Genomic DNA, 25,895 nt, shown 5'->3' with positions numbered 1-25,895 from the left:
GTTCAAACATCACGAATTCTGATGGCCTTCAGGAACTGGCTACAAGGAGGGGCACATAAATCTACGAGATCTATAGCTGAATCCCCCGGATCATGACACAGAGCTGGGCAGTTCGACTAGGCTAGTACCGACGGCCTTGAAAGGACTGAGTCTTCCAAGTGACTCGAACTACGGTCTGTTGTGAAGTCCTCATTGGATCCGAATATGCTATTCGGAGTTAGTCCCACTTTGACGAACTGAATCCTTTCGCAAGAACATGACAGTGGGTAACCACAGGTGTTAGTCAAAGTATAGACGAAGCGACATTAGCTGACGTGAGATGGCAATTCAGTAACCATTCCAAAGATGATGAACCCAAGACAAGCTGACGCCGAGAGTCTCGGCCTGCAGCAGATCCACCGCGTGGACTTCCTACGATGGACTTTTCAAGTCTGAGAGGGATAAAAAGTTGATCCACAACTATGCGCCTCGTATTTCTCTTCCAACTTCGTCAATACTTCACAGCCAGGAGTAAATCCACTCGCGCGCCAGTCACCCAGACATCGTCAGCCCTCGGACTGAGTGGGATAGCATAGCCTCATAGAGGCAGACGCCGAGGCGATAGCTAGGGACCAAGAAGCGCATCGTAATTCCGAGTGGAAATATAAAACGGCGATGAAATCACCTTTTGTTCTGGTTTTGAAACATATTAGCAGCCGCAGCCGGAACATCTTCTCACAAAGCGATAGCTCTGCTCTTCGTCTTCTATATATTCAACCCCCACCCCCCCTTTTCCCATCGCCAGCCTCCAGTCGCCACCTGAAACCCCCCTTCATCCAGTCAAAATGCACTTCCAAAGCTTCGTAAGACTAAACTCTCTCCTCAACTAAGTCTTGACAGCTCGCTGTCAGTATCTAAGGGATGCTCTTCAAGCTAATCTTGACCTGTATCTACAGCTCCTCGCGGCCGCCATAAGCCTGCCTTTCTCCATGGCCGCTCCAGTAGCCGAAGCAGACACCACCAGCAACGTGGCAACCACCAATAACGCAGCAACCACCAGCAACATTGAGGCTCGAGCCTGCCCCTACACCGGCTGGTTTCAATGCATCAATGTCCAGACCAATCTCTGCATCGCCCAGTGTGCTTGGGCTGGCAGAAGATCCGCTGTCTGCCTGTCTGGTTGTTCGGCAAACGCGAATAGTGCTTGTGGCGCTTACGGCTGCGGCCAGTGAGCTCTATTGAACGATTCAAGAGATGTTAGAGAGGAAGGAGCTGACTTGTTATGGAATTGAAGAGGGGATGCAAGAATTGAGAAAGGGCTGATTAGGGAGGCAAGGGAAGGGGGGGTTGTTTCGCTGGGGCTATCAGGTAGTTACTATTCAGAACTTTCTTGACTTAACCTTGCACATTCAACCCGGAGCACGCCAAATGCCTCGTGTAGTGTACCAGCCGGCTCCCGAGTATCAACTGAATGTATACAAGTGATTAGAACGGGAAAAAGGATGCAACTTAAGTCGAGGATTCAAAAAGGATGCCCCCTCACGGGATTGAACCGTGGACCTTCGCATGTCGAACAAGTACGAGTGCGACGCTCTACCACTGAGCCAAAGGGGCTCTCTGAAATGATTTCTGCATCACGGATGCCCATATCGCGCGACCCAGCGTGAGCGAGCGTGAGCCAGTGGCCCGGCCTGGAATTTGGGCGGCTCAGACACAACGGTGTCATGTCAAAGACCGGCTGCTCGCGCAAGAAGTCTTATCAGGAGGCCTGTCACGGCCGTGGTTTGCCATGAGCTAGTCGTTCCTCAAGGTGCATGATCTTTGCAGTCGAGAACGACGGTATAGATTTCTTTGGGAACCACTTTATACCGACTTTCTTCAATGGCTCTATCTATGGAGAGCATGTTAGAAGAGGCATATCACAGCCAGTCAACCAAACTCGACCAACTGGCGACAAGACGAGATACCACAAGTACAAGGCACAATATATCACATCACAATAGAAGGTTGTTTGTCTTAACATTCCAATTCTGAGCGTCTACCTCATCTGTCTCATGATCATGACGGGCTAACTAGAATACACCCATACATCTAATATGGGGAGGCAATTATGGAAAACTTCCGAAGCCGCAATTAAAACCGAAAACCGTCCAACTCCGATGAACTTTTTCTCTGGTATCCCGTATTTTTTATCCCAAAGATCCTTTAGTCAACCTCCTCCATGGCGCTGTCACCAGTCTCGACAGCGGACGTGTCAGCGGCGGGAGCCTCGACAGTCTCCTCCTCCTCGTCAATGTTCAGGCCGAGCTGAACAAGCTTGTGGATGCGCTCGGCGAAGCTGGCGGGCTCATCAATGGTGAAGCCAGAGACCAGGAGAGAGGTCTCGAAGAGAAGCTGGACGATAGACTTGACGGTGCGGTCGTTCTCGCCGTCGGTCTCGACCTTCTTCTTGAGCTCCTTGATGATGGTGCTCTTGGGGGAGATCTCGAAGGTCTTCTTGGAAGACATGTACGAGGACATGGAGGTGTCACGGAGGGCCTGAGCCTTCATGATACGCTCCATGTTGGCGGACCAACCGAACTGGCCAGTGCGAATGGCGCAAGGGGCACCAGTGAGCATCTGGGAGACGACAACCTTCTCGACCTTGTCGCCGAGAACGTTCTTCAGGCTCTTAGCGAGACCCTCGTACTCCTTCTCCTCGGCCTCACGGGCAGCCTTCTCCTCCTCGGTCTCCTCGAGCTCGAAGTCCTTGGTGATGTCGACGAGCTTCTTGCCCTCGAACTCCTTGAGCTGAGTCATGGCGTACTCATCAATGGGGTCAACAAGGAAGAGAACCTCAAAGTTCTTCTCCTTGAGGGAGTCCAGGAAGGGAGACTTGGTGACAGCCTTGATGGACTCGCCAGTGATGTAGTAGATGTTCTTCTGGACCTCGGGCATGCGAGTGACGTAGTCGGAGAGGGAGGTGAGCTCATCGCCAGACTTGGTGGAGTTGAAGCGGAGGAGCTTGGCGAGGATGTTGCGGTTCTGGGAGTCCTCGTGGATTCCGAGCTTGAGGTTCTTGGAGAAGGCAGAGTAGAACTTGTCGAACTGCTCCTTGTCCTCAGCGATCTCCTGGAAGAGCTCAAGAGCCTTCTTGACGATGTTCTTCTTGATGACCTTCATGATCTTGTTCTGCTGAAGGGTCTCACGAGACAGGTTGAGGGGAAGGTCCTCGGAGTCGACAACACCCTTGACGAAGCCGAGCCACTCGGGGATGAGGTCGGTGGCATCATCGGTGATGAAGACACGGCGGACGTAGAGCTTGATGTTGTTCTTGGTCTTCTTGGTCTCGAACAGGTCGAAGGGAGCGCGCTTGGGAACGAAGAGGATGGCACGGAACTCGAGCTGACCCTCAACAGAGAAGTGCTTGACGGCAAGGTGGTCCTCCCAGTCGTTGGAGAGGGACTTGTAGAAGGAGGCGTACTCCTCCTGGGAGATGTCCTGGGGGTTGCGAGTCCAGATGGGCTTCTGCTTGTTGAGCTCCTCCTCCTCGATGGAAGTCTCCTTGACCTTCTTGGTCTTGGGCTTCTTCTCCTCCTCATCGTCATCGACCTCCTCGATCTTGGGCTTCTTGTCGTCACCCTCCTCGGTGGTCTCGGTGGCCTCCTCATCGGGGACCTCCTTCTCGGTCTCCTTGGTGACGTGGAGGTAGATGGGGTAGGAGATGAACTCGGAGTGCTTCTTGATGACCTCCTTGACCTTGGCCTCGTTGAGGTAGTCGGTCTGCTCATCCTTCAGGTGAAGGATGATCTTGGTGCCGCGGCCAAGAGCCTCACCCTCGGTGTCAGGGGTGATGGAGAAGGTACCACCAGCGGAAGACTCCCAGACGTACTGCTCGTCATCGTTGTGCTTGGAGACGACGGTGACCTTATCGGCGACAAGGTAGGCAGAGTAGAAACCAACACCGAACTGGCCGATCATGGAGATATCAGCACCGGCGGTGAGGGCCTCCATGAACTGCTTGGTTCCGGAGCGGGCAATGGTACCCAGGTTGTTGACGAGGTCCTGAGGAGGTCAGCTACCGATCATTGCAATTGAGTGGTAAATATTGGGAACATGTGGTACTTACAGCCTTGGTGAAACCAATACCGGTATCACGGATGGTAAGGGTCTTGTTCTCCTTGTCGGGGATGATGTCGATTCTCAGGTCCTTGCCCGAGTCGAGCTTGCTGGGGTCGGAGAGGGACTCATAGCGAATCTTGTCCAAGGCATCGGAGGCGTTGGAAACAAGCTCACGCAGGAAGATCTCCTTGTTTGAGTAGACAGTGTTGATGATGAGTGACAGGAGCTGAGAGATCTCAGCCTGGAACTCGAAGGTCTCCGGGGAAGACATTGTGATGGAGGATGTGGGTATCTAGGGCGTAACGGTCGTAATTCTGTCAAGATTTGTTAGATGTTGTTTGGAAAAGGTGGTTGTGTGGCGGTGAGGCTGCGATTTGTGGAGGGGTAGTAGAGCGGGGGGAGGAGAGCCTTGTCGCCGACTTCGCGGGATTGGATCTCCAGGGCAGATGATGCAGAGATGATCAATCTCAATCACTGACGAGGCTGACGCTTGAATTGCGAGATACCAAGTTCCAATCGAAAAAGAAGTGAGGGGTGACGGTAGGGACGGCAAAACGGCATCGAGACCAGGCCGGGACAGCGGGGTGTGTTTCGGCGGGCTTACCTTGAGAAGAGCTTCTCTACGAATGCAACAGGTCTTTCGCTGCTACGAATCGACGATGGAAAGATTGATTCTTTTGGGGGAGTAGGAGAGAAGAGAGAAATTGGGAGAGGGAGAGAAAAGTTGAGATGCGAAGAAGAAGAAGTCTGAAAGTCAAGGCGACGTGGGAAGAGGAGGAGGCTAAAAAAGAAAAAGGCGTCTGGAGTCCCGGTGGCCGTCTGGACCCCAAAGCAGAAAGGCAGCGACGCTCACCCCCCCAGCTCAAGAATTCTATGCGATTCCATCACCTCCAGGCCTTCCAGACCCTTCTCTGATTCGCTTGCCCTGCCACCACAGCAACCGTGCGGGGGCTCTGATTGGCCGATCTGCGGGGGCCACCGTGTGGGACGAGGGTCCCTTTTTTTTCTTGTGCCTTCCTCGCCTGCCTGCCGCCTGCCGCCTGCGCCTGCCTCCATAGCACCTCAGACTCAGACCAGCATGGAAAAGAAGAGAATCGCCATCCAATGCATTTGGGGAAGGGATGCCTTACCGCCATCCACTTAGGTGCGCTTACCTTGTAAACAGCTTCAAGTGTATTTATCTTAGGTACCTCACCTTATGTAAGGAACCTCTTTTGTATGTACCTTACCTACCCTATACCTACTTCAGAAGGTTAAGGGAGGCGTCACTCTACCTAGGTACCTCACGTAGCGTCCGGTGGTCACAGCTTCTTGCCTTCCATTGATTCTCCCTTGCCTCCGTGCCTCCGTGCCTCCGTGCCTGCTTCGATGTGGGGATGAACAGTGTCTGTTTGTCCAGTCCAAAGTCTTCTTTTACTCCAGTTTTACCGCCTCCGAACGATGGATCCCCGTTCTCAATGTTCTCAAGCAGAAATCGACACTTCCACTGTTTGCTAGATACTTCTGTTTGCTCCAAGGTCCACCTTGAATGGTTCGATGTCAACGCGGGCGAAGTTAAGCCCAGCAACCAGTCGTCTGGCGTTGAAATACCCTTGCCACAAATCCCACCCATCGACGAGGCTGAAAACCAAGCGCCACCCCTTCGTGAAATCTGCCCCGAGATTGGGTGCTGGGCTGCTGGCTTAAGTCTGCGGCGGCGCCTTACGGATATGCCAGCACATGTCATCTCCCCCGCGTCTGAACCGCCCGCATCATTGGCAACGGCCAGGGGGTCGTTGCACGGTCCATCTCTTTTCACGACGTCTATTCTCGGCTTCAACTACAATGCCTGCCCTACATCAGTTGGGACCCGTTTCACACCGCTGCCAAGGAGCCGCAGAAAGAGTTGCTTACAGAACTTGCTCTATCCAAAACCTACCAGCAGACATTAAGACAGGCCAATTAACTCCCGTCTATTTACACTTTTTGACTCAGACTGTATAACTCTCAATTCAAGGTTAATTTTGACCACCCTCAACGATAATTGCACATGGCTGGGCATATCTAGACACATCCAGACACTGAAGAATGGGACACGGGCGAGTTTCCAGGCCCACACTGAGCTGAATGAATGCTATTTTCAAGGTAGGTATGCTAAGAGTGCTAGCCAGGTCCAAGCGATGGTAGAATCACCCAGTTTCGGTAACCGCTCTATGCGGGATAAGCGAGATAAGCGAGATACTAAGCGATGGGCAGACTGAACAGTGCGAAGTTGCAACGGCAATAGTCTACCTGTTAGGGCAGCCCGTTTTGCGGTCACAAGCATTCCTCCCCTTAGGACAAGGCTTGCCTTTCTTGGTGCGTGTGTCGCAACAATCGGCATCCTAGACAGAGAGCACGTCAGAAAGGTCCTCTGTGATGTCTTGGGGCAGAAGGGGCAGTTCATGAGGCTACTTACACACTGCTGCGGGGTGATTCCAAACTTGGCACAGTAATTTTCTGTGTCGCCGGCAACGTTGCAAGCGCCTTGCCTGTTACAGGCATCTACGTTATCTTTACCGCCCCAGCAGCAATTGGGATCGTAGCTCCCTGCAATCATGCACTATATCGAGTGTTAGCGACTCTGCATCAAAGCTGGCCGGACCGGAAGAGGTCACCTACGCCAGCATTAACCGATGTAATGGTCATGGCAGTAACGAAGATAAAGTTGATGAGCTGCATATTGGAGATATGAAGTGCTGCTTGAAGGTGGTTTTGAAGTAAAGTGTTTGAGAGGTCGTGATAGTTGTGTTGTGAGTGAAGAGTCGAGTGATTGCAACTCTCGGTCGACAGATGATCTGACCCTTTATATAACATAAAATTCCATTAATGTTAATATCCCTATTACAGGGTAGTTAGTTCGAACCGTAGTTAACGAAGAGATTAATTAAATTATATAAATATCTACGTAGTAGGTATAAAAAGGAGGTTCTAACTATAGGTTAGGTGTAATGGATTCGGGATGCGGCCGGCGACAGGACGCCGATGACTCAGCGACCGGTGCACGGATCTCATTACGAAAGAACTTTCTAGGAAGCAGAGCCCTTACGAAGGACTCTGCAAGCTTTAGTCTTACAATACACCCATACCTACATTGTAGCCTCGCTGGTTAAGTGCTCATAGCCTAATCTCTTACATTAGGCTAGCTATAATAATCGTAAATAGGGCCCCTAATTAGCCCCTATATAGTCGGCTATATACCGCGGTTAAATTAGACTTCTAATCTAATACTAACTTTCTCTTTTTTTTATTAATTTAACTGCTATAGTTAGAAATATAATTCGACCTCGGGCCCGTCTACTAGGTCGTCTCCTTTTCCCCCTTTTCTTTACTCTTTTTATATAACCTATTCCTCTATTTATATAATAACTTTTCCGCTACTTATAAATTACTCTAATCCCTTATTTAGTACCATTTTTATAAAAGCGTTTACGAGGTTATTTTTATTATTAATCTAATAGATCTCGAGTATTTTACGCTTTTCGTACGATTACTTAAGGGCTATAATATTAATTATAAGCCTCTTTTCCTTCGTTATTCCTAATTTAATAAGGTATTTATATAGCGAATAGGAATCGGTATAAATAACCGTTAGAATAAATAAAAGGCTAATTCGATCGGTAATTTTTTTTAGCGTTATTAAAATCGCGTAGGAGAGGTTAACGTCGTTAATTATACTATAGACCTCTAACGCTAGCACACTTCTTATTACTTATTTATTTTTAATTAATAAGTAATAGATTATATTACTATATATAGTAAATTCGCTCTCGCCTATACTCTCGTTAACTAGGATAATAATATACCCTAATTACGAAATAAGGTCGTTATTATTCGTAAATAACTTATTAATAAAGATATAGAGCTTACTAATTATAAAGTCGATTAGGTAATAAACGAGACTTCGATCGAGATTCGTTTATTACTACTTAAGCTACTTATTAAGTACTTTAACGTCTTATTTAGTTAGATCTATAGCCTATACTACCCTAGCGTAGTTAAAAGTCGCCTCGGGCTAATAAATACTTATAATATATACCCCTCGCGCGAGCTTAGCCTTATACCGCTTTTTAATATTAGTTACGTTCGGATCGACGAGGTTAATCTTCTTACCCTACCCCTTTTATTAAAAAACGACGTTTTCCCTTTTGATTATAAAAATCTCGCTATTAAATACTAGGGGGGTATTTATTATAAAGACCTCTTTTAGCTTTATTACGAAGCCCGCTTTTTAAAGCTCTTTATCCTCTTTTTTTATAAAGTTAATATTAAATAGGCCTAATATATCGTTAGTTTATATTCTAACGATCCTAAATTAGTTACCTTCGTACTCCGTAACTAGTAAGCACGGGTCGTACGTAGAGGTAACTATTAATAGTTAATTAATATAAAAATCGTAATAAGTAGCTTACTAATAGGTGCCCGATTCTACGAGCCTATATAGTAGCTTAAGCACTTTAATAATCGTGCTTTCTAAGTACTTACTAACTATTTCCTTTAGTAAATAGGCTAGGATTTTCTTTATAAGCCCTATAGCCGATTAGGTAGAGGCCTAGGTAATATTATAGCTTTAAATCTCGTATCCCTTCTTCCGTAGTAATACTATTATTACTATTATTAATTATTAGCTATAGCGCTATATAGTAGGTAATTATATAAGTAGCGTCGCCTTTTCGACGTCGCTATACCCCTAAATTACGTATCTAGACTTCTCGTACGGCTAGGGTATTCCTTTCCTTTTAATCTTACGAACTATTCGTAATTTAAATATATAGAGGTTTATATATTTTTTTAGGTTATATAAGATAAATCGATAGACCTCTCGATTATAAAAAGTATCTATTTCGATAAGATCTAATCCCTTATACGGCTTTTTAGTAGTTATAATTACGCCTTCTTTATATAGTTTAATTACTAGCTCGAAATCGGCTTTCTTTTTTACTATATAAAAAGTATTAATTACCTCGTTATTAATAATAAATTGCCGCGTTAGGGCTTGCCGTTATAGTCTTTTATAATATCTCGCTAGTAATATTAGTACCCTTTTAGTAATTTCCTCTTCTTCGTTATCTATTAATATTACTACGACGATTTCGTCGAGGATAATTTCCTATACCTCTACCGCGGGTTATATAGTTTCCCCTAGCTCTTCTTTTTTTTATAAGTTAGAAATTACCTCGTTAGGATCTATATAGTACGGTCTAACTACCGTAATTAATATTTCGAGTAGCTAGTCGCGATCTCTCGTAACTATATAAGAGCGCTCGTTAACGGAAATTAACTTATATAGCCCAGCCCACTATTAAGTAATTTCGTACTATACTTATATATTTAAATTTAGTAGCATATTTAAATTATCCCCTATATCGGGCCTATTGTATATAGTAATTACCTCGTTAACTTACCTTTTTATACTTACCTCGCGCAGTATTTATATTACTTTTTTAACTACTTAGGCTCGTTAGCTTATACTTAGCGATAGTAGCGAGGCTAAGGTCGTTCTTAAATATGCTCTAAATATTAATAGCGTTAGTATAAGTCCGTTAGGCCCCATAGTATCGTTATAGTATTTAAATACTATTTAGAGGCATTCGTCGTTAGTAAAATCCGGATTTTCCTCTTTAATAATTCTAAACGCCCTTTTTAACTACTAGTATGCCCTCTCTACCTTTCTAATACTATAGTGCGCTTTAATAAGTACGACTTTTAGCTATATACCGTAGGCCGTCGTATTATCCCTAAATTTTACTAACTTAAAGCTAGTACTAACATCGGTTCTAATACCGTCTAGCGGTCCTTAGTATATATCGATTTAGCTTTTTCGTAAGGCTACCTATACTATTTTTACTTATAGATCTTAGAGGAATTGCCCTACTTAGAAAGATATAGCTACGTCGATTATATATAGTACTAGCCGACTATTTAAATAGAAGATATTAATAACGATTTCCTAGTTAATATTAAGCTTATTACGCAATTTAAACTTAAATTTATATAGGCTCTGCGTATTTATCTAGTATTAGTAGTATACTTTTATTAACTACTCTAGCGCCCCTATTTCGATATTATTATTACCTAATTACTTTAAGAGGTTATATAGCCTCGTAACTAATAGGTGCCCAAATCTCTAGTATAGTCTTCTAAGCTTACTTTTTATTAGGTAATTAATTAACTTCGTATTATTAATAAGTTTTATAAACGTATACCCCTATCGTCGTTCGACTATTTTAAAGTGCTTACCGCTAGAGATTTTATTCTTTATATTATTAAATATAATACCTAGTCGATCTATATCTTTTAGATATAAGAGAAATGGGGTATTAACAGGTAAAATATAAAAAGTTATCGTTCCGAAGTACGTCTCTATTTTTATTATACTTAGGGCAACGATTTCCTTACTTAGGCCGAAACTAATCTTCGTAATACTCGCCGTTAATATATTAAGTATTACTAGCGCGATCTTCTATAGCGCTTAGAATTACCCTTTTCCTCTAATTAACTATTATAATACCCTAATATTTAGGATAATTCTATAAAAATCGTCTAGGCCGTACCTTTCGCTTATATAAAATACTTATACGAGCTTAGTATTCGAGGGATCTAAGTAGTATAAAAAGGACCCCTCTAGCTACCCCTAAATATACTTAGTATTATATTCCTTTTTTTTAAATATCGAGAGAGATAGCGTCTTCTCCTTAATTATTAAGAGAATAGGCTTCGGCCCTATTAGATTCGCCCTTTTAGCCACCTCTATATCCGTTATCTAAGGGACCTTCTCTTATTATTCGTAAATAAAAGCCTACTTATTAAGAGCTTTTGCTACCTTTTATTTATTTAGCCTTATATATTTTCCGGAGGCTAACGGAGTAAAAAAAGAGTAGTTAATATCGTTAATTTCGTTATAATCTAATTCGTTAGTATAGGGGGTAAGATCTTTTTTATTTTCCGAATCTTTTATAGGGGGTATATACTTTAGGCCGCTACTTTAGCTACTATCGCTAGGTTCCGTGCCCCCGGATTTACCCTTATATATAACGAGGAATTAGTTAAACCGACGAGGGCTAGTTTTACTATTTACTACCCTCAACTTTCTATATTATTCGTACGATTTAGTACGCTCTTCCTCGGAGTAGTTACTTAACTAATATCTATCCTTTTTATAAATATAGTATTACTTTTTCTATTACCCTACTTATAAGTTAAATCTTTACTTATTTAACGAATCTAGGCCTCTTTATTAACGATTACCGTATTTAGCCTCTTTTCCCTTCTTATTATATATTTAATTAACTTAATATTATTTATAAGGGCCGTCGTATACCTAAAGGTAGGTTTAGCGCAGTATTCTCGTTTTAATATTAAAACTAGATCTTAGCCTCGAGTAGAGCGTCTCGTAGTCTTTAAGTACTTAGTATAAGGTAATTTTTACTTTTAATATACGCTAAACTATAGTATAAAAATATCCGACTTTTTGCTCGTTTATCCTCTTATTTAGCTAGGTTTTTACTAGCTTATTAATTCGATCGATAAGCTCTTTAAGGATCTCTACTTACGATTTACCCTTTATTATCCTAGCTATAAATATAAAAGAAATCGCTCGTAGCTTAGATAGGAGCTCTAGGTTCTTATTATAGGTCTCGAAGCGGCTTCGGATTACGTTAATTATACTAAAAAAGTCGTTTTAATCGAAATTATATACCGCTTCGTAATAGTAATTAGAGGCTTTACTTACGAGTACGATATTAATTACTAAATAGTATTAGTATTCCCTAATTCCGACTTTTTTATAATAATCGTAAAATATCGTTAGGGTTTTTTATAAGACCTTATACTTCCCCCCAGAGTATAATTTCTCTTTTAAAAAGATCTTTTTAAAGTTTATAAATTACCTCGTATTCGCTATTAGATTTTTAGTATCTATATACGAACCCTATGTTATTACGTACTATTAATAACTTCGGGTCGTCTACCTCCTTTCCTATTAGTTAATCAGCGCCGAATTTTATATTAGTAATAATAATAAGTTATAAGTCGAAATAGATAGAATTATTAATTATCGTATTTTTAGTACTATATTTTACCCCGGTATATCCTTTTATAACGATAGATTTCCGTTAGTAATTATAAAGAGGAAATCTAGGTCGTTTACTCTTTTTTTAAATTTGTTAAAGCGATTATACGCTCTATCGACCTATACTTAGTTTTATAATACGAATTCCTTTTTTATAATTATTATTATTAGTATTTCGTATAGCTCTCGCGATTATAATTACGCTAGTAATACCCCTCGCCCGTAGAAAAATCTATTAACTACTTTTATAATTCTTAGGCTTACGCTCGCAAACTATTTATCTAGCTAATAACTAAGGTCGTTTACGATCTCGTAAAATAGGGGTTACCCCTATAGCCCCTTTTTTTCGTAAACCTTAGTTAAATAGATTAATACTACGTCTATTTACTTACCGTTAGGTTAATTTATAATTTTATATATCTACGTCCCCTAATAATCTAAGTTAATATTTACTTACTTATAAGGGATTAGGATTCTATTTAAGATCGGGTTTCGTCCTCTTTTTCTTTACCCTAACTCGCTAAGGGTCGTGCTCTAGCTTATACTTATATTAGTAATTATTAGCGTATTTAATCTTAATAAGGATATATTTAATCCGCGCGCTAATTATAATAAATCCGTACTTTCGCTACTTAACGAATTTATTAGGGTCTAAGAGATTCCCGCTTCCTCTCGCCGTCTCGCTACTACTCTCGTTTTTATTATTTTTAACGATTATTACTACCTTTTTAAATCGCTAGCTATCGTACTTACTAAGATCCTCTTTTTCGTTTAGTAAAAAAGGGTAGGTTTTAATAGTTCTTTTTAATAATAATAGCGGCAGACGTTTATATTATTATAAAAAAATATAGTAATTAGTCTCGGGATCTTTATTAATTACTAATTTCCGCTATCCCGTATACTTCTAGCCTCCTAAGCCTCGTACTCTCTATAATCTCTAAATAACTTCCTTAATTAATTTTTTAAAATTAGTAATCTCGCGCCGGGAGCTAATATAAAAAAAAAAGCCCTTTAGCGGCCCTCTAAAGGATTCTTTTTTTTTTTTTTTAGATCCTTATCTTTTTAGCCTTTTTTTAAGCTAATAATAACTCTAGCGGGAGGTCGTAGGACTACTTTAGGGTAGCCGCCTTCTTCTTAAATTAATCTCCGAGATCCGTAATACTCTTAGCTTAATACTATTAGGACCTTTAAATCCCCTCCTCCCTCGTTAGACCGTCCCCTATATTATATTCTTAAATAATACCCGGGGGGTAGTTAAGGGAGCTACGAAGAAGTTATCTAAATTACGGGCTTAAGGTCGTACTTATAAGGTCCTCGTAATAATAGACTTTCCTATATACTATAAATCTCTTAGCTTAATAACTCCTATAGGGTTACCTTTATTACTAAATAAGAATATTTACGTTTAGAGATCCCCTTTTTTAATCGCGCGGTGCTCTTTTATACTATACTTTTATTAATTTAACTAGCTAATTTTTAATTATAGGCCGGCTATAGAAAAATCGTTTAGTAAAAAAGCTACTCGGGGTAATAATAAAAGGCTAGTTGCTTAAGTAGTTTTATTAATTAATATAGTTTAATATAGTAAACGTCGACCTCTTATAAGTAGTAAAGGGCTACGATTACTTAATTCCGTACGGTATTTGAAAATTGCCCCCTTTTTTATTTACTTTTATAAAGTTAATTAATACGAATCTCTTATCCCGTGCGGTATTAAGAGGTCGTCTCTTTTACGTAACGAGATACCTTACCGATCTATAATAATAAAATTTAATTACTAATTAGTATTAATATCCCTATTATAGGGTAGTTAGTTCGAACCATAGTTAACGAAGAGATTAATTAAATTATATAAATATCTGCGTAGTAAGTATAAAAAGGAGGTTCTAACCGTAGGTTAGGCTAGCTATAATAATCGTAAATAGGGCCCCCAATTGGCCCCTGCGCAGTCGGCTATATGCCGCGGTCGAATTGGACTTCCAATCCGACAATTGAGGCATTGCCATAGTGCACCGATGCCACTCCTAGAAATAGGCCGCTAGCCTTGCTCGAGCAGGAGATACCGTTCTCGTGATATGAAACAGACTAGACTTCTTCATGCAATAGTTATTGTTAGTTCGCGGACTTGAGAGTGTGCTTGTCGAACCTCATAGAGAGATGAATAGGCAACATAAACTTTCACTAGTATCGATGGCCTTGACGGCCTTGATGGCCTCGAAGAGGAAACACCTCCTAGAACAGGAGGTGAACCGACATACCAAATCCCACTTCGGCCATATTGATAATCACTCAAACCGACACGTATTTCTCTATTATTACCTTATACTTTATCATGTATTACTCAACGTAAGGCGGCACTCGGGCAGCTGAGCCCAGTATGAAACGCGATAGACGCGGGTATTCCTACTGTCACCACAGAATAAACTGACTCGCATACCTACTCGCACGGTTGTAAACTCTATAAGCGATGGACTACGGGCCTTGGAACATGCTTCATGGATATTGTTTCCTAAACGAATGCTCCAAATCTGAATATTCTGCCTTGGTGGCCTGGAATAAGAAAACTTGCCGGACTAGGAAGTGCACGTGCATACCTTACCAAGTCTCGACTTGAACATGCCGACTATCAAAGGCAACTAGCTCGAACATTGGCACAATCAGTGTGCTACGCCGATGGACTCTAGGCACCCCTTTAGGATGTATCAAGGCCGTAGTCTCATGAATTGGAAAGGGGCAAGCCCGAATATCAGGATTCTATTTTCAAGTACACACAGCGGTTTGGGCTATCTGAGAAAAGTATAAAGCTCATCTGTCTTTGATCATCAGGATGACTTAGAACCAGTTCACTCTTATCTCTATCCAACTTCCACATCTTACACATCTACAACCAAACCTGATTCTATTCCTCAACCATGAAGTTCTCCTCAGTTATTATCAGCATCATCTCCCTGACGGTGGGAACGGCCATCGCCAACCCGGCCAGGCTTGAGAACCGACAGAAAGCCCCAGGTGTTGGCGACCCAAATGCTCAGTGCGATGATAAGCATGACTGTTGCTTTAGCTCAGAAGCTGCCTGCTTTAGGCAGTACGGTACTCTTCCCGGCAACATTTACTGTCCGCTGCACAAGTATTGTGCTACAGACTATAATATCCCCCGCACCAAATGTGTAAGTAACACGATGAGAAGAATTAAAGGGCAGAACTGACGTGTAATATGCATAGAACGCCGATTGCTGTTCAATCTCCAATGGCTTGGGCCGTGGGTGCCCGGGCAAATAGACGGAGTCGTTACACTGTCTTTACTGGTGTTGGATCTCGCATTACACTACTATTCAGGATGGCGGATGCATTTCGAGTGCCCTTATCTTAAATATGTCGGAAGTGGGGCGTGAGCTTCAAGAGACTTCATTGCGGTAGGCAGTGAAAAGCTTACGACGGGAGGAGAAGAACCTATGATCATGAACGCGATTCGTAACATTGTATGCATAGAATGAATGAACTTAGAGAATTTTATCTATCGGACTTGGCCAAAACCGACCTGTCTGATATCTCTCACCTGACGGTCTCTTGTGCAAAGCTGGTTGTTGGAAATAATTCAAAGCCCAGTTCATACCGTCAACAAGCTCCCAGTGCCGATTTATAGCCGCCCTAACCATCCTCTTTGAAATCAATGGGCGGAGTTCCCCTCACATAGTATACACTCTATCCGCAATCTCTATACATGGGGTATGATACACAACATCTCCAACCTCAGTCTCCCGTCTTCACTTCTCTCCCTTTACCAAACACTCCCCCAGCGTCCGATACCGTCGATCAGCATAAACAAGCCCAAACCCCTCCCCTCCCCCCCTCACAACCCCCTCAACCTCCCCAACAACAACAACATGATCCCTAACCCTCACCATCCCCTCCCCAAGAGCCCGGCACTTGATCACATACAACACCCCCTTCCCTTCAAGTAAAGGCGCCTCCCCATCCTCCTCAACAACCTCAACCCCCCCAGGCAACCCCTCAAACAACCCCTCCCCGGCACCAGCGTTCCCCCTCGTGAACAAATCCGCAACCCTCGCGCCCTCCCCTCCCTCCGCGAGAACATGCACATTGAAAACCCCGCCGCTCTCGCGAATCGCATCCAGCGTCCGGCTCGGCGTCCGGACGTTGAACGTCACCAGCGGCACGGGCTCCATGCTCAAGCTCACGAAGCTCGACATCGTCATGCCCCGTGGCCGACCCGCGCGGTCTGTGGCCGTGGCGACGACGACCGAGTGCGCTAGTCTCCGCATCACGCCGCAGAGCTGTGCTGGGAGGTCGGCTGTGGGGTCGTGGGTTGTTGTCGGGGGTTGATGGGGTTCTCTGCGCCATGTTGTCGTTGGCGTCATTGGTTTCGAGGAGGAAGAGGAAGAGGAGGAGGAGAGATATCGCGGTGTCGTGTGTATTGTTCGGTGGTGCTCGGAGGTCGGTGGGTTTGGGCCGACGAGCCCTGGTATGCATGACGAACGTTCATTCTGAGCTGAGACGATGCGTCAGTGACCATGTTCAAGCATATTGAATAGTGGCAATGCCTTACAGCTTCCAATCAGGGTCCGCTGAGCGCCGCCTCCTCCGGTCCTTGGCCGGCCGACGCGACGCAGCGCGGTCCCCAGCACACGAGCTCCGGTCATCGCATGCGCCGGAGCTGAGCCCGAGGTTGCCGTACGGGGTAGCGCGCAGTCACTTCGCAATTCGGCAGTCTAACAAAGCAATAAACGGTGCAACTGTACTCCGCGCAGGTCGCGTCTGTAAATTCCGTCAAAGGAAAGCAATGGCTCGTGGAGTGGCTGTGAAGGACGTCAAAAGCTGGACTTCCTTACCCCCCCTTGTAATGGTGGTAGCTCAAGCTCTCGGTGATGTAAATCGAACCCAGAAAAATTCCTTATCGATAAGAAATCACTCCCCGGGCACACGCTGAGCTGTGGACCCGCGCGCACGGAACTCCCCGGCCCCGACCAACCGAAATTTTGGTTTCCTCAGGTCGCGCGGCCAGCGGCCAAGGAGAATCGAGCCAACCGAGCCAGCATCGCCAAAAGCTTCAAACAAATTCTCCTCTGCCCACGCGCGCGCGCTCCCTCCGCCCGTCGCACCATTCTCGCCACCGAACCCTTTCTCTACGATCCTACCAGAGCTCTTCCTCGCCTCCAAATCAATTGAACTCCCTCCACCACTCGAACCATACGAAAATCCGCAAAAATGGGCAAGCTCCCAACCCACCTGCCCAGGCCAACAAGCCTCCTCGCCCACCGACCCTCCCTCACAACCTCCTCCTGCTCCGGCGCCACAATCCCCTCCGCCTCCTCGCCGAGAATAGGTCTCCCAACCCAACAATCCCGTGCAGCAACCTTCATTCCCCGCCCCCGCCGCCCTTACACCTTCACCCAGCTCATCCAGCTCTCCGACGGAAGCACCTACACCGTCCGCACCACCTCCCCGAGCCCCCTCGTCCGCTCCGCAAAGGACTCCCGCAACCACGCCCTCTGGCAACCCTCTGACAAGTCCCTCAAGAACGTGGAAGTCGACGAGGCCGGAAAACTCGCGGCCTTCCGTGAGCGTTTCGGTCGCGGGTTCGATTTGGCCGCCAAGAAGCCGACGGAGGAGGAGCTCAACGCCGCCGCCGCTGCGGCTGCAGCTTCTTCTGCAAAGGACGCTGGAAAGGGCGCTGCTGGGAAGGACGCTGCTGCCACAGGAAAGGAGACTGCCGGAAAGGACGCTGCTGCTGCCGCCCCGGCAAAGGAGACCGCGAAGCCTGCCCAGCCGGCTGCTACCCCCGAGGAGGACGACGTCTTCGATATGGGCGATTTGATCAGCGGGTACGCCGCGATGCAGCCGCAGCAGGCTATCAAGGAGCCCCCCAAGAAGGCGGCGGCACCGGAGAAGGGCAAGAAGGGAAAGAAATAAGGCAACGCGAGAGCATGACACAAACAAAACCATCACCACTGTCGTCAGCATCCCCTGCGTATAGCTGGGGAGAAAAGAAGCTTGTACGATGCACAGAACCGGATCATTGTATAAAAAGTGAGATTTCACGGAGACCCGCCGAGAGGGCGATCATAAGCGTGGTCAGAGGAGGAGGTGGATTACGGGAGCCCCTTATACCCCCCATGGGGTTTCTTCTACTGTCAGATATGTACAACAACCACAACTACTACAACCAAGAAAGGATAGGCTCCACAATGTGCACTTATTGCCCACACTTGATTCACTCGTCACTCGTCCCAGTGCGCCGTGGGGTCGAAGAAGAAACCGCTGCTGTGATGCGTAGGTATAATGTAGTGAATCAGCGGACGCCGTGCCTCGGGCTTCTAGTCAGAGTCGTCGTTGATGGTGGCACGAGCCCTGTCAATGGCCGTGTTGCCGGGCGGTTTGCCCGAGGGCTGGATGACGGGCGGCCGGTAAAAGACCGTCTCGTCGTCCTCGGCATCCAGCTGCATGAGGAACGTCTCCCACTTCTCAATCAACTGTCAAGCGTCAGCCTCAATCCCACCTCATGTATGTCGCGGATTGTCTTACCTCTTTTTGTGCCTCTACCGCGCTCTCCAAGAAGGTCTCAACGCCGCTCTTGAAGTCCTCCACCTTTTCTCTCTCAAAGCGGTCAAGCTCCGCCCTCATCAACCGACCCATATCCTCAAATAGGAGCCTGGCCTGGTGCACCTTTCTCTCCACGTCGCCGACCTCCGCGCTAACCTGGTTCAGCCTGTCCTGCTGGCTCTTGCCTTGCCGCAGGAGCTTGTCCTGGGAAGCCTTCTTCTTCTGCAGTTCTGACTCGGCAGAGTGCCACGAGTGGAACGCCTTTTGTCGCTGGCTGAACGCCTGCTTAACTGACCCAATCAGGCGGATGTACTCCTCGATAATGATGCCAAAGGTCAAAACATCCTGCTGGGCCTGACGGTCGTAGACATCGCGGATCGTCAGCTGCAGCTCGGACAGCGCATCCAGCGGGCCCGACAACGAGGGCGAAAGCTCAACCGTAGACAGAGCGTGCAGAGACGCCGAAAAGTCTCCAGCGGCCTCGGCCATCATCTTGCGCTGGCCAACCATTGTCTCCATTGCCTTGAGCAACGCCTTGAGCTGGTTCTCGAGCGCATCGAGGTAGACCTTGCGGTCATGGAACCACTGTCGTCCTCTGTCAGTATACAGTTCTTTTGGTAATCCCAGCGAACACTCACGTCATCTTGCTCGACAAACTTGCTGCTGCCACCGACGTTAATACCCAGACTGCCGAGGACACCCTTGCTTTCTCCGGGAATCGGCTCCCTCCGCTCCTTGTGCTTGACGTCGACGTTGAATGATTCGCTCTCGAGGAACAGCTTCAGGTCGGCATCGTGCTGTAGGGTAGGGTGCGCAGCAGTCTTGTTCACCATCTTCTCCAAAGCGGCGCGACGTCCTTCAACAAAGTTACTCTCGAAGCGACCGACAGCCTGCTTATCCGGCGGCGGCGGCACAACAACACCGGGGTTGTTTCCGTGCAGCGTATTGTACAGCCAAAGGAAGTCACGGTATCTGCGCTTCACCTCGAACTCGGGCTGCTTGTATGCCTTTGAGGAGGTCTGTCGGTTCCATCATGATTAGCGCGGGCTCCTCTCCCCCAATCCCCGCTTCACCAATGGAAGAGCTTCATCTTACCTTGGTCCTGACAGAGTAGACGATATGCGAGCTGGTCAAGTCTCCAACCTTGTGCGGATCGCCCACCGTGATCTGGAAGCTCGGCTTGCTAGCCTGCTCGACGCTGACGCTAGGCTGAGTATGCGTCCGCACCGGGCTAGGATGCGCAGCCTGAACGGGCGGCGGCTGCCTCGGGCCAGACGGACGGTCGTAATCGTCCTCGTCGATGTGATGAGGGTCGGAAGGTCCGGCGCGGCGGCCCTGCTGGGGCGGCATCGAGGTGCGGATCACCATCTGCTCCTTCTGCGGCGGCACGGGCGGAGCATCCTGGCCGGCTTCGGCGCCATTGTCTGCGGCGGCGGGAGCGCCCAGGGGACCCAGAGGACCGAGGGGATCGTCGACGGCTTCGAGGCGGGTAGGTTGGGCGGAAACGAGGCGACGAACAGGTCCGGAGCGTGAAGGGCGAGGTGCGGATGCCGTGCTGGGTGCGTCTGACTTGGCCGCGGGCTGCGACGACGTCGACTCTTCGCTTTGGGAGGGCTGCTGCTGGGTCGAGGGCTCGGAGGTGGGTTGCGAATCGCCCCATGGCGACTCTTCGAGGGGATCCATCCTTTCGTTTGCTCGATGCGCCAGTGGCTATGGTAATCTCGTGAGAATGAAATCTGGTTAGATGACGGGCCTGTGGAGTACCACGGAAAGCGGGCGATGGTTGGGGTGTTGAATTGAGGTGAGGTGGGATGTGGTCTGGCAAAAGGCAAGGCAGCACAGTAAGGTGAGGTACATCCAAGGCACGGCCGGTTCTGGTTGTGTCTGACTGACAGAGGCTCAATGCGAAAGGTGCACAGCTGCTCCGCACTACCTGATTCGCTGAGGCACGTTGGAAGCTTCAGCCACTCGACCTCGATTGGGACCCCAGAGCCCATCGAGGCCCCTGTAGCCTGTAGGTACCTACCCGGCCTGCCCCAGGAGCGCCGCACTCGAGGTACCTAGCGGTTGCGGTCAACGTCACTGTTCCTGTCTCGACTGACGCCGGGCAATGGCGGTGCTAATGTACGAAGTACCTTACCGAGACATGTCACGAACAAAGATACAATTCAAAGGGAAGCGTTCACATGCATTTTACTTAGATCACGGGCAAATTGGCTTTACAGCCTTCCCAATTGACTAAAGGTATCTACTACATTGATGATTTACACAAACCAGTAACCAGGCGATTTTGCTGTCCCAGACCAGGATTACCTCGCCCAAGTCACATTTTGTCGACTACCGTGACCCCAACGCCAAACTCAAGATGAAGACAGTCTGATTCTTTCCCTCCAGAAAATCCCGTTCCGCAGTGAAAAGAGGTGCATGTTGCGCTTAACGGTCGGGATCATAGCAGCCACCAGACACAATTAGGTTCATGCGGGTGAACTGTACCTTCATGACGGGCGTCTTCTTGGTCGGGAATGCGCTGATCTGGTCGGGCGTAATCATAACCTCCTTGCCCTTCTTCTTTCCGCCACTGGGAGCACTAGATCCACTGCCAGTCGCTCCCTGACCGCTAGCAGTCGGGCGATCCGTCTGTCCGCTGGCCGCAACGATGGTGTCGCCTCCCTCTTGAGCAGGCGCCGCTCCTTGCTGCTGCTGAGCCGCCGTGTGGCCCTCGGCAGGGAGCTCGACATCCCACACACGAACAGTGCCGTCTTGGCCGCCAGAGACGAGAACGTTGGACTCGACGCTGAAGCTCATGGACCAGATACCGCCTTTACCGTGGCCGCGGGAGCGCTTGATGCGGAGGCCCTTCTGGATGTCCCAGAGGAAGATATTGCCACTGCAATCACCCGTGGCCAAGATTCTGCCATTGGGCGCGACCTCGATGGTGGAGATGTAGTCCGTGTGACCGGTGAAGACACGCACGCACTGGCCGGTGATGACAGACCACATGCGGACCGACTTGTCCGTCTCGTCGGAAGCCGAGAACACGTATGTTCCGTTCGGGTGCCAGGCCACAGCCGAGATGCTGGAATCGTGACCGACGAGAATGCGCTGCGCGGAAGCGTGATCCTGCATCCAGACGCGAACAGTCTTGTCCCAGCCGCCAGTCAAGAAGTAGTGACCGAAAGGACCCCACTCGGCTCTCAACACCGGACCATCGTGGCCCTTGTAGACGCAGACGCAGGCCCAGACATCCAGCGACCACACTCGAACGGTGCCGTCCGCAGAACAAGACAGCAGCAGCTTGGAGCTCGTCTCGATAGGAGACTCGCCCTTGCCCTCCTCGCCGAATGGCGCATGCTCGAGCTTGGCAATGGCATCGGAGAAGGAAACTGAGTACACTTGAGCTGAGTGACCGATAAGCTTGCGGTTGTTGAACTTGTAGTCCTTCTCGTCATTGCGCTTCGACTTGAGAGGCTTGCCCTCAAGATGCCACACTCGGATGTAGGAATCCGTGGTCCCAATAGCAACCATTTCGTGATCCTTGGAGAAGTCCATGCATGAGACACTATACCAAACTGTTAGTCGAATTCACTGGATAAGAACGTACTACTTGCCTTCCTAAAGTGTTGTGGAAAGTGAACATGCACGCGCTCACAGGAACGCCGACGCCACCGGTACGTCCGTCAATCTTGAAGCGATCACGGTTCTCTCTGACTTTCTGCATCTCCATGACAACGTCTCTGGCGCGAGATGGAGGCAAAGGCAGGTCAGCTCTTGTGGGGCCATCGGCGCTCTCCTCACGCTTAATCTTACGATCGAACTCGTCTACCAAAGTAGCACGGCCATCGGGCGGGGGGTTGAGCGCATCCTCATCCTGGAGCTCGGCCCTGACATCGTCGCGGAGGTCCTCTTCCATGGGCAGAGGACCCAGCTTGAGGGGCACCGTCTTGTCCAAGAGGTCCCTGTTTGAAATGCCGGTGAAGACTCCAGGGATACCCTCTTGCAGATCCACCTCGTCAATGTCGAGGTTCTGAGATCGGCGGTAAATCGCCTCGAAGCTGAAAGGCTCGATGGGGCCACGGGCCGTTGAATCCAACTGGCAGAAGGTCGAAAGAATGTACAGGATAACGGCGCCGCCATTGTCCCGCTCGCGCTCGAGGAAGTGGAAGAGGTTGCCACTGATGTGCTGGTTGAGCGGAACGCGGTACTTGTTCTCTCTGTACAACTTGGTGGTAGGGTTTTCCTTGGCGTGCAGAGCCAGTGTAATGGTGGAGAAGGTCTTCAGGTCATCGGAGTGGACATTCTCAAAGTACGACTTGAGGTTGTTGAGGATGATCTTGGCTTCCTCAGAGTAGTTCTGAGTGACGAGCTCGAGCCAGGAGTAGACAAAGACAGGCCAGAGAAGCTTGTTCAACTCGAACTGTAAAAGGTTAGAAATAATGAAAGGCCAGAATCAGATGGACTACTAGAGGCTTACCTTGTAGATGTCGAGGTTGTTCTCGACCCACTCACGGAGCAAGTTGAAAGCCTTCAAGTACTTCTTAGGGCCCAAATCATCAACCTTATTGTGAATGGGTCTGCCGTCAGGACCCAAGTGCGAAGACTCTTGGCGAAAGATGGTTTCAGTACGAGTGTATCCTCGCTTCAGGAGATAGTCTGTGACCTAGAAACTGTCAGCGATGTCGGGGAAAGCGTTGAAAAGGCAAGTCCGCGCGATCGTACTTTCGCCGCCTTCGCAGTCTCTATGTCTTCTGGAACGAACATGTTTGCTCTCCCGCGCCGAAGACAAGTAGAAAGTAGAGGAGGAAGGAGAGAGGATGAAGAGATAGGAATAGAGAAATCATGCTCAACATAAGGAATGGGAGACAAGGAGGGTGTTGGGAGAGAGGCGGTCCTCTTCCACGAGAATCCAGAAGCCACGCCGCAGTGACCTACCATCTCAACCTTGGACACTCTCTCTTGAAGGTGACTGGCCATTGTCTTCAAACTCCTGGATGTTGATGATATTTTGACGTGAAAGAATAATAAAGACGAATTGGAAGGTGTATGAGTTGAACGACGATGGTGAAAGGTGATGGATGAGGAAAAGGCAAGCAGAACCAAACACACAAAGAAATGTGAACTGGCAATTACCCGTGAGATGGGTTTTGTTTCTGCAATTCTTGCGGGAGATGGAAGAAGCAATTGCTGTCCTTCTGTCCCCCGCCCTCGAAGGGATACAGGATCCTCACTCGCCGATCTCATCTCTCACGGTTCCAACAGCACTTGCCATCACCACCAGCCGTCGACCGCCACGGTCACCACACTCGCAGCAACCGAACGATCGAACAACCCTTCCTCCCCATATAGACGCATAGGAACCACAGAAAGGACACCAAATTGACAACTGGAACCCCAACTTACAATCTGATTCAGATTCTGATTCGACATGGGCGCAGTAGCCGGCGCCGGCGCAGGCGCAGGCGTAGCCGTCGCAGGGGGCGGGATCGGCGTCTGGCTAGTCGGGATGGTAGGAGCAGGAATAGGCGTCACCGTCGCCGGTACCGTCGACGCAGCTTGTTGTTGCTGCTGCTGCTGCTGCTGAGGCTGTTGTGAAAAGGATCCCGACGCGCCTGTGCCTGCTGCGCCTGCTGCTGCCGCTGCTGGTGCGCCCGGGGTGGTGCTAGCACCTGGTTGAGCCGGGGTTCCCGACATTTTTTACAGAACGATTTCGATAGTGTTGGAACGCGCGCAGTTGGTGTAGATGAAAATTCCTGGTTTCGATGTGGCGATGCGCCTTTCACGTCTCTCGGCGCATTAGTCGTGAACCGGGCGGGTGAGACGTGATCGTGAGTCGTCGAGCCAAGGTCGGGTATCCGTGGCGGAAACCGAGGCCGTAATCTCCAGGTTTCTAATGAGCGTGTTTCTCTGATTAGACGTTGACTATCAGAAGGTAGTGCTGCAGATGCGAAGTTCCGACTTTTGATGATAAACTTCGATGAGATGTCGTCGAAAGTCGCGTCCGGCCCCGATGAAATGAGGCTCCTTCATCCCCTGCAAGGCTGCAAAGGAAAGGATGTGAGGTCAAGGTTGGCGGCGGAAAATATCTGGAGAGGATGGCGCTAGGCCTTTCTCGGCATAGTGTATGCCTCTTCGCTCTCAGTCATTGGAAGAGAGCTTCGACCTTCCCCGGTGGTCGGACCCACCTTTTTCAACTCAGACGCGACCTCTTGGAGCTCACCTGTGAGCTCGAGCACTCACCCACTGAATCTCACTCACCATCTCAACCTCTCATCTCACGAACTACTTTACACTCATCAAGAACCACGATCCACCCATAATATTGTCCTCTTCCCAACTCCCAAAACTCACCAGTCGCACACGTCTGTTCTTCCTATAAAATTCGAAATCAGCTCTCAAACGCAACAATGGCAGACACAGCAATGACAACAGACGCCCCAAACGAACCCTTCACCCTCCAAGAACGAATCCAACAACTCTGCGAAATCGACACCCAAATAGTCTCCCTAATGTCACACACCTCATCCGCCCTCTCCGCCCTCGGCGCACCCCCAAAGCCCTCCCCATCATCAGACCCCTCAAACCCATCCGCTCCTCCCCCCCAACCATCCTCCTCCTCCTCCTGCCAAACCCAAACCTTCAAAACCTCAATGGACGCCCTCCTCTCCACCCTGCACACAGTAGACGTCCACATGAAGCGCCAAATTCTCGCCCTCGAAGAAGCCTCCATCATCAAGCTCCGCAACGACGCCGATCCCAAAACCCGACAACCCATCATGAACGAGGACGCCAAAATCGTCGCCCGACCCTCCCTCGAGCCCAACGGCGTCGGCACCATTGGTAACCTCGACGTCGGGTGGCTCAATAGCCGCAACAACAAGGTCGAGCGCGACATGGAGGCCGAGTTGTGGGCCAAGATGAGGGAGCTGCTGGAGCGGTATCACGCCAAGGAGGTGGCCGAAGGAGCTGGTGGTGGTATCAAGGATGAGAGGATGCAGGAGTGATGGAAAAGCTGGCAGTTTAGTAGAAGCAAGCCTGGGAAATGTCTGGATGGCTCGGTGATGGGAGTCTCATTTACTTCATACCAAAGTGGTATTGGAACGAGAAGAAGAGCCTAATACCAGGCGCACTCTTGCCAGCAGACTTGCGCGGGAGACCAACAATTGATACC

At 48.1% G+C, this 25,895-nt stretch overlaps 10 protein-coding genes and 1 non-coding gene across 11 annotated transcripts; 5 read left to right on the top strand and 6 right to left on the bottom strand.

The window, feature by feature from the left end:
* Positions 1–824: 824 nt before the first annotated feature.
* Positions 825–1,211, top strand: CLUP02_09962 (uncharacterized protein; the record flags this gene model as incomplete). The annotated part of the gene is made up of 2 exons (XM_049288938.1): positions 825–842; positions 936–1,211. The coding sequence occupies 2 exons, from the start codon at positions 825–827 to the stop codon at positions 1,209–1,211; spliced, it is 294 nt and encodes a 97-aa protein (XP_049146082.1).
* Positions 1,212–1,511: 300 nt separating this feature from the next.
* On the bottom strand, positions 1,512–1,593 carry CLUP02_tRNA163. The gene has a single exon. It is a non-coding gene; the product is annotated as a tRNA-Thr (tRNA).
* A 591-nt stretch (positions 1,594–2,184) lies between these two features.
* Positions 2,185–4,351, bottom strand: CLUP02_09961 (hsp90-like protein; the record flags this gene model as incomplete). Its single annotated transcript, XM_049288937.1, has 2 exons — positions 2,185–4,023; positions 4,088–4,351. 2 exons carry the CDS (start codon positions 4,349–4,351, stop codon positions 2,185–2,187), a joined length of 2,103 nt encoding a protein of 700 aa, XP_049146081.1.
* Positions 4,352–4,809: 458 nt separating this feature from the next.
* On the top strand, positions 4,810–6,011 carry CLUP02_09960 (uncharacterized protein; the record flags this gene model as incomplete). Its single annotated transcript, XM_049288936.1, has 5 exons — positions 4,810–4,844; positions 4,916–5,062; positions 5,139–5,224; positions 5,372–5,420; positions 5,480–6,011. The coding sequence occupies 5 exons, from the start codon at positions 4,810–4,812 to the stop codon at positions 6,009–6,011; spliced, it is 849 nt and encodes a 282-aa protein (XP_049146080.1).
* Positions 6,012–6,347: 336 nt separating this feature from the next.
* On the bottom strand, positions 6,348–6,780 carry CLUP02_09959 (uncharacterized protein; the record flags this gene model as incomplete). Its single annotated transcript, XM_049288935.1, has 3 exons — positions 6,348–6,443; positions 6,518–6,661; positions 6,721–6,780. 3 exons carry the CDS (start codon positions 6,778–6,780, stop codon positions 6,348–6,350), a joined length of 300 nt encoding a protein of 99 aa, XP_049146079.1.
* Positions 6,781–10,306: 3,526 nt separating this feature from the next.
* On the bottom strand, positions 10,307–10,528 carry CLUP02_09958 (uncharacterized protein; the record flags this gene model as incomplete). The annotated part of the gene is made up of 1 exon (XM_049288934.1): positions 10,307–10,528. A coding segment is annotated over one exon (222 nt), but the record flags the coding sequence as incomplete, so codon positions are not given.
* Positions 10,529–15,081: 4,553 nt separating this feature from the next.
* Positions 15,082–15,539, top strand: CLUP02_09956 (uncharacterized protein; the record flags this gene model as incomplete). Its single annotated transcript, XM_049288932.1, has 2 exons — positions 15,082–15,296; positions 15,392–15,539. The coding sequence occupies 2 exons, from the start codon at positions 15,082–15,084 to the stop codon at positions 15,537–15,539; spliced, it is 363 nt and encodes a 120-aa protein (XP_049146077.1).
* Positions 15,540–15,933: 394 nt separating this feature from the next.
* On the bottom strand, positions 15,934–16,830 carry CLUP02_09957 (flavin reductase like domain-containing protein; the record flags this gene model as incomplete). Its single annotated transcript, XM_049288933.1, has 2 exons — positions 15,934–16,679; positions 16,737–16,830. 2 exons carry the CDS (start codon positions 16,828–16,830, stop codon positions 15,934–15,936), a joined length of 840 nt encoding a protein of 279 aa, XP_049146076.1.
* Positions 16,831–17,395: 565 nt separating this feature from the next.
* CLUP02_09955 (mitochondrial ribosomal protein) lies at positions 17,396–18,100 on the top strand (the record flags this gene model as incomplete). The annotated part of the gene is made up of 1 exon (XM_049288931.1): positions 17,396–18,100. The coding sequence occupies one exon, from the start codon at positions 17,396–17,398 to the stop codon at positions 18,098–18,100; it is 705 nt and encodes a 234-aa protein (XP_049146075.1).
* Positions 18,101–18,504: 404 nt separating this feature from the next.
* On the bottom strand, positions 18,505–23,701 carry CLUP02_09954 (WD domain-containing protein; the record flags this gene model as incomplete). Its single annotated transcript, XM_049288930.1, has 9 exons — positions 18,505–18,648; positions 18,713–19,315; positions 19,369–19,749; positions 19,826–20,440; positions 20,757–20,790; positions 21,195–22,264; positions 22,332–23,144; positions 23,202–23,387; positions 23,660–23,701. 9 exons carry the CDS (start codon positions 23,699–23,701, stop codon positions 18,505–18,507), a joined length of 3,888 nt encoding a protein of 1,295 aa, XP_049146074.1.
* Positions 23,702–25,374: 1,673 nt separating this feature from the next.
* CLUP02_09953 (mediator complex protein) lies at positions 25,375–25,728 on the top strand (the record flags this gene model as incomplete). Its single annotated transcript, XM_049288929.1, has 1 exon — positions 25,375–25,728. The coding sequence occupies one exon, from the start codon at positions 25,375–25,377 to the stop codon at positions 25,726–25,728; it is 354 nt and encodes a 117-aa protein (XP_049146073.1).
* Positions 25,729–25,895: the final 167 nt, after the last annotated feature.

Source organism: Colletotrichum lupini, chromosome 5 (assembly GCF_023278565.1).
Source record: "Colletotrichum lupini chromosome 5, complete sequence".
NCBI lineage: Eukaryota > Fungi > Ascomycota > Sordariomycetes > Glomerellales > Glomerellaceae > Colletotrichum > Colletotrichum lupini.
The sequence above is the reverse complement of the archived record's forward strand: the minus strand, read 5'-3'. Positions and strand labels throughout refer to the sequence as shown.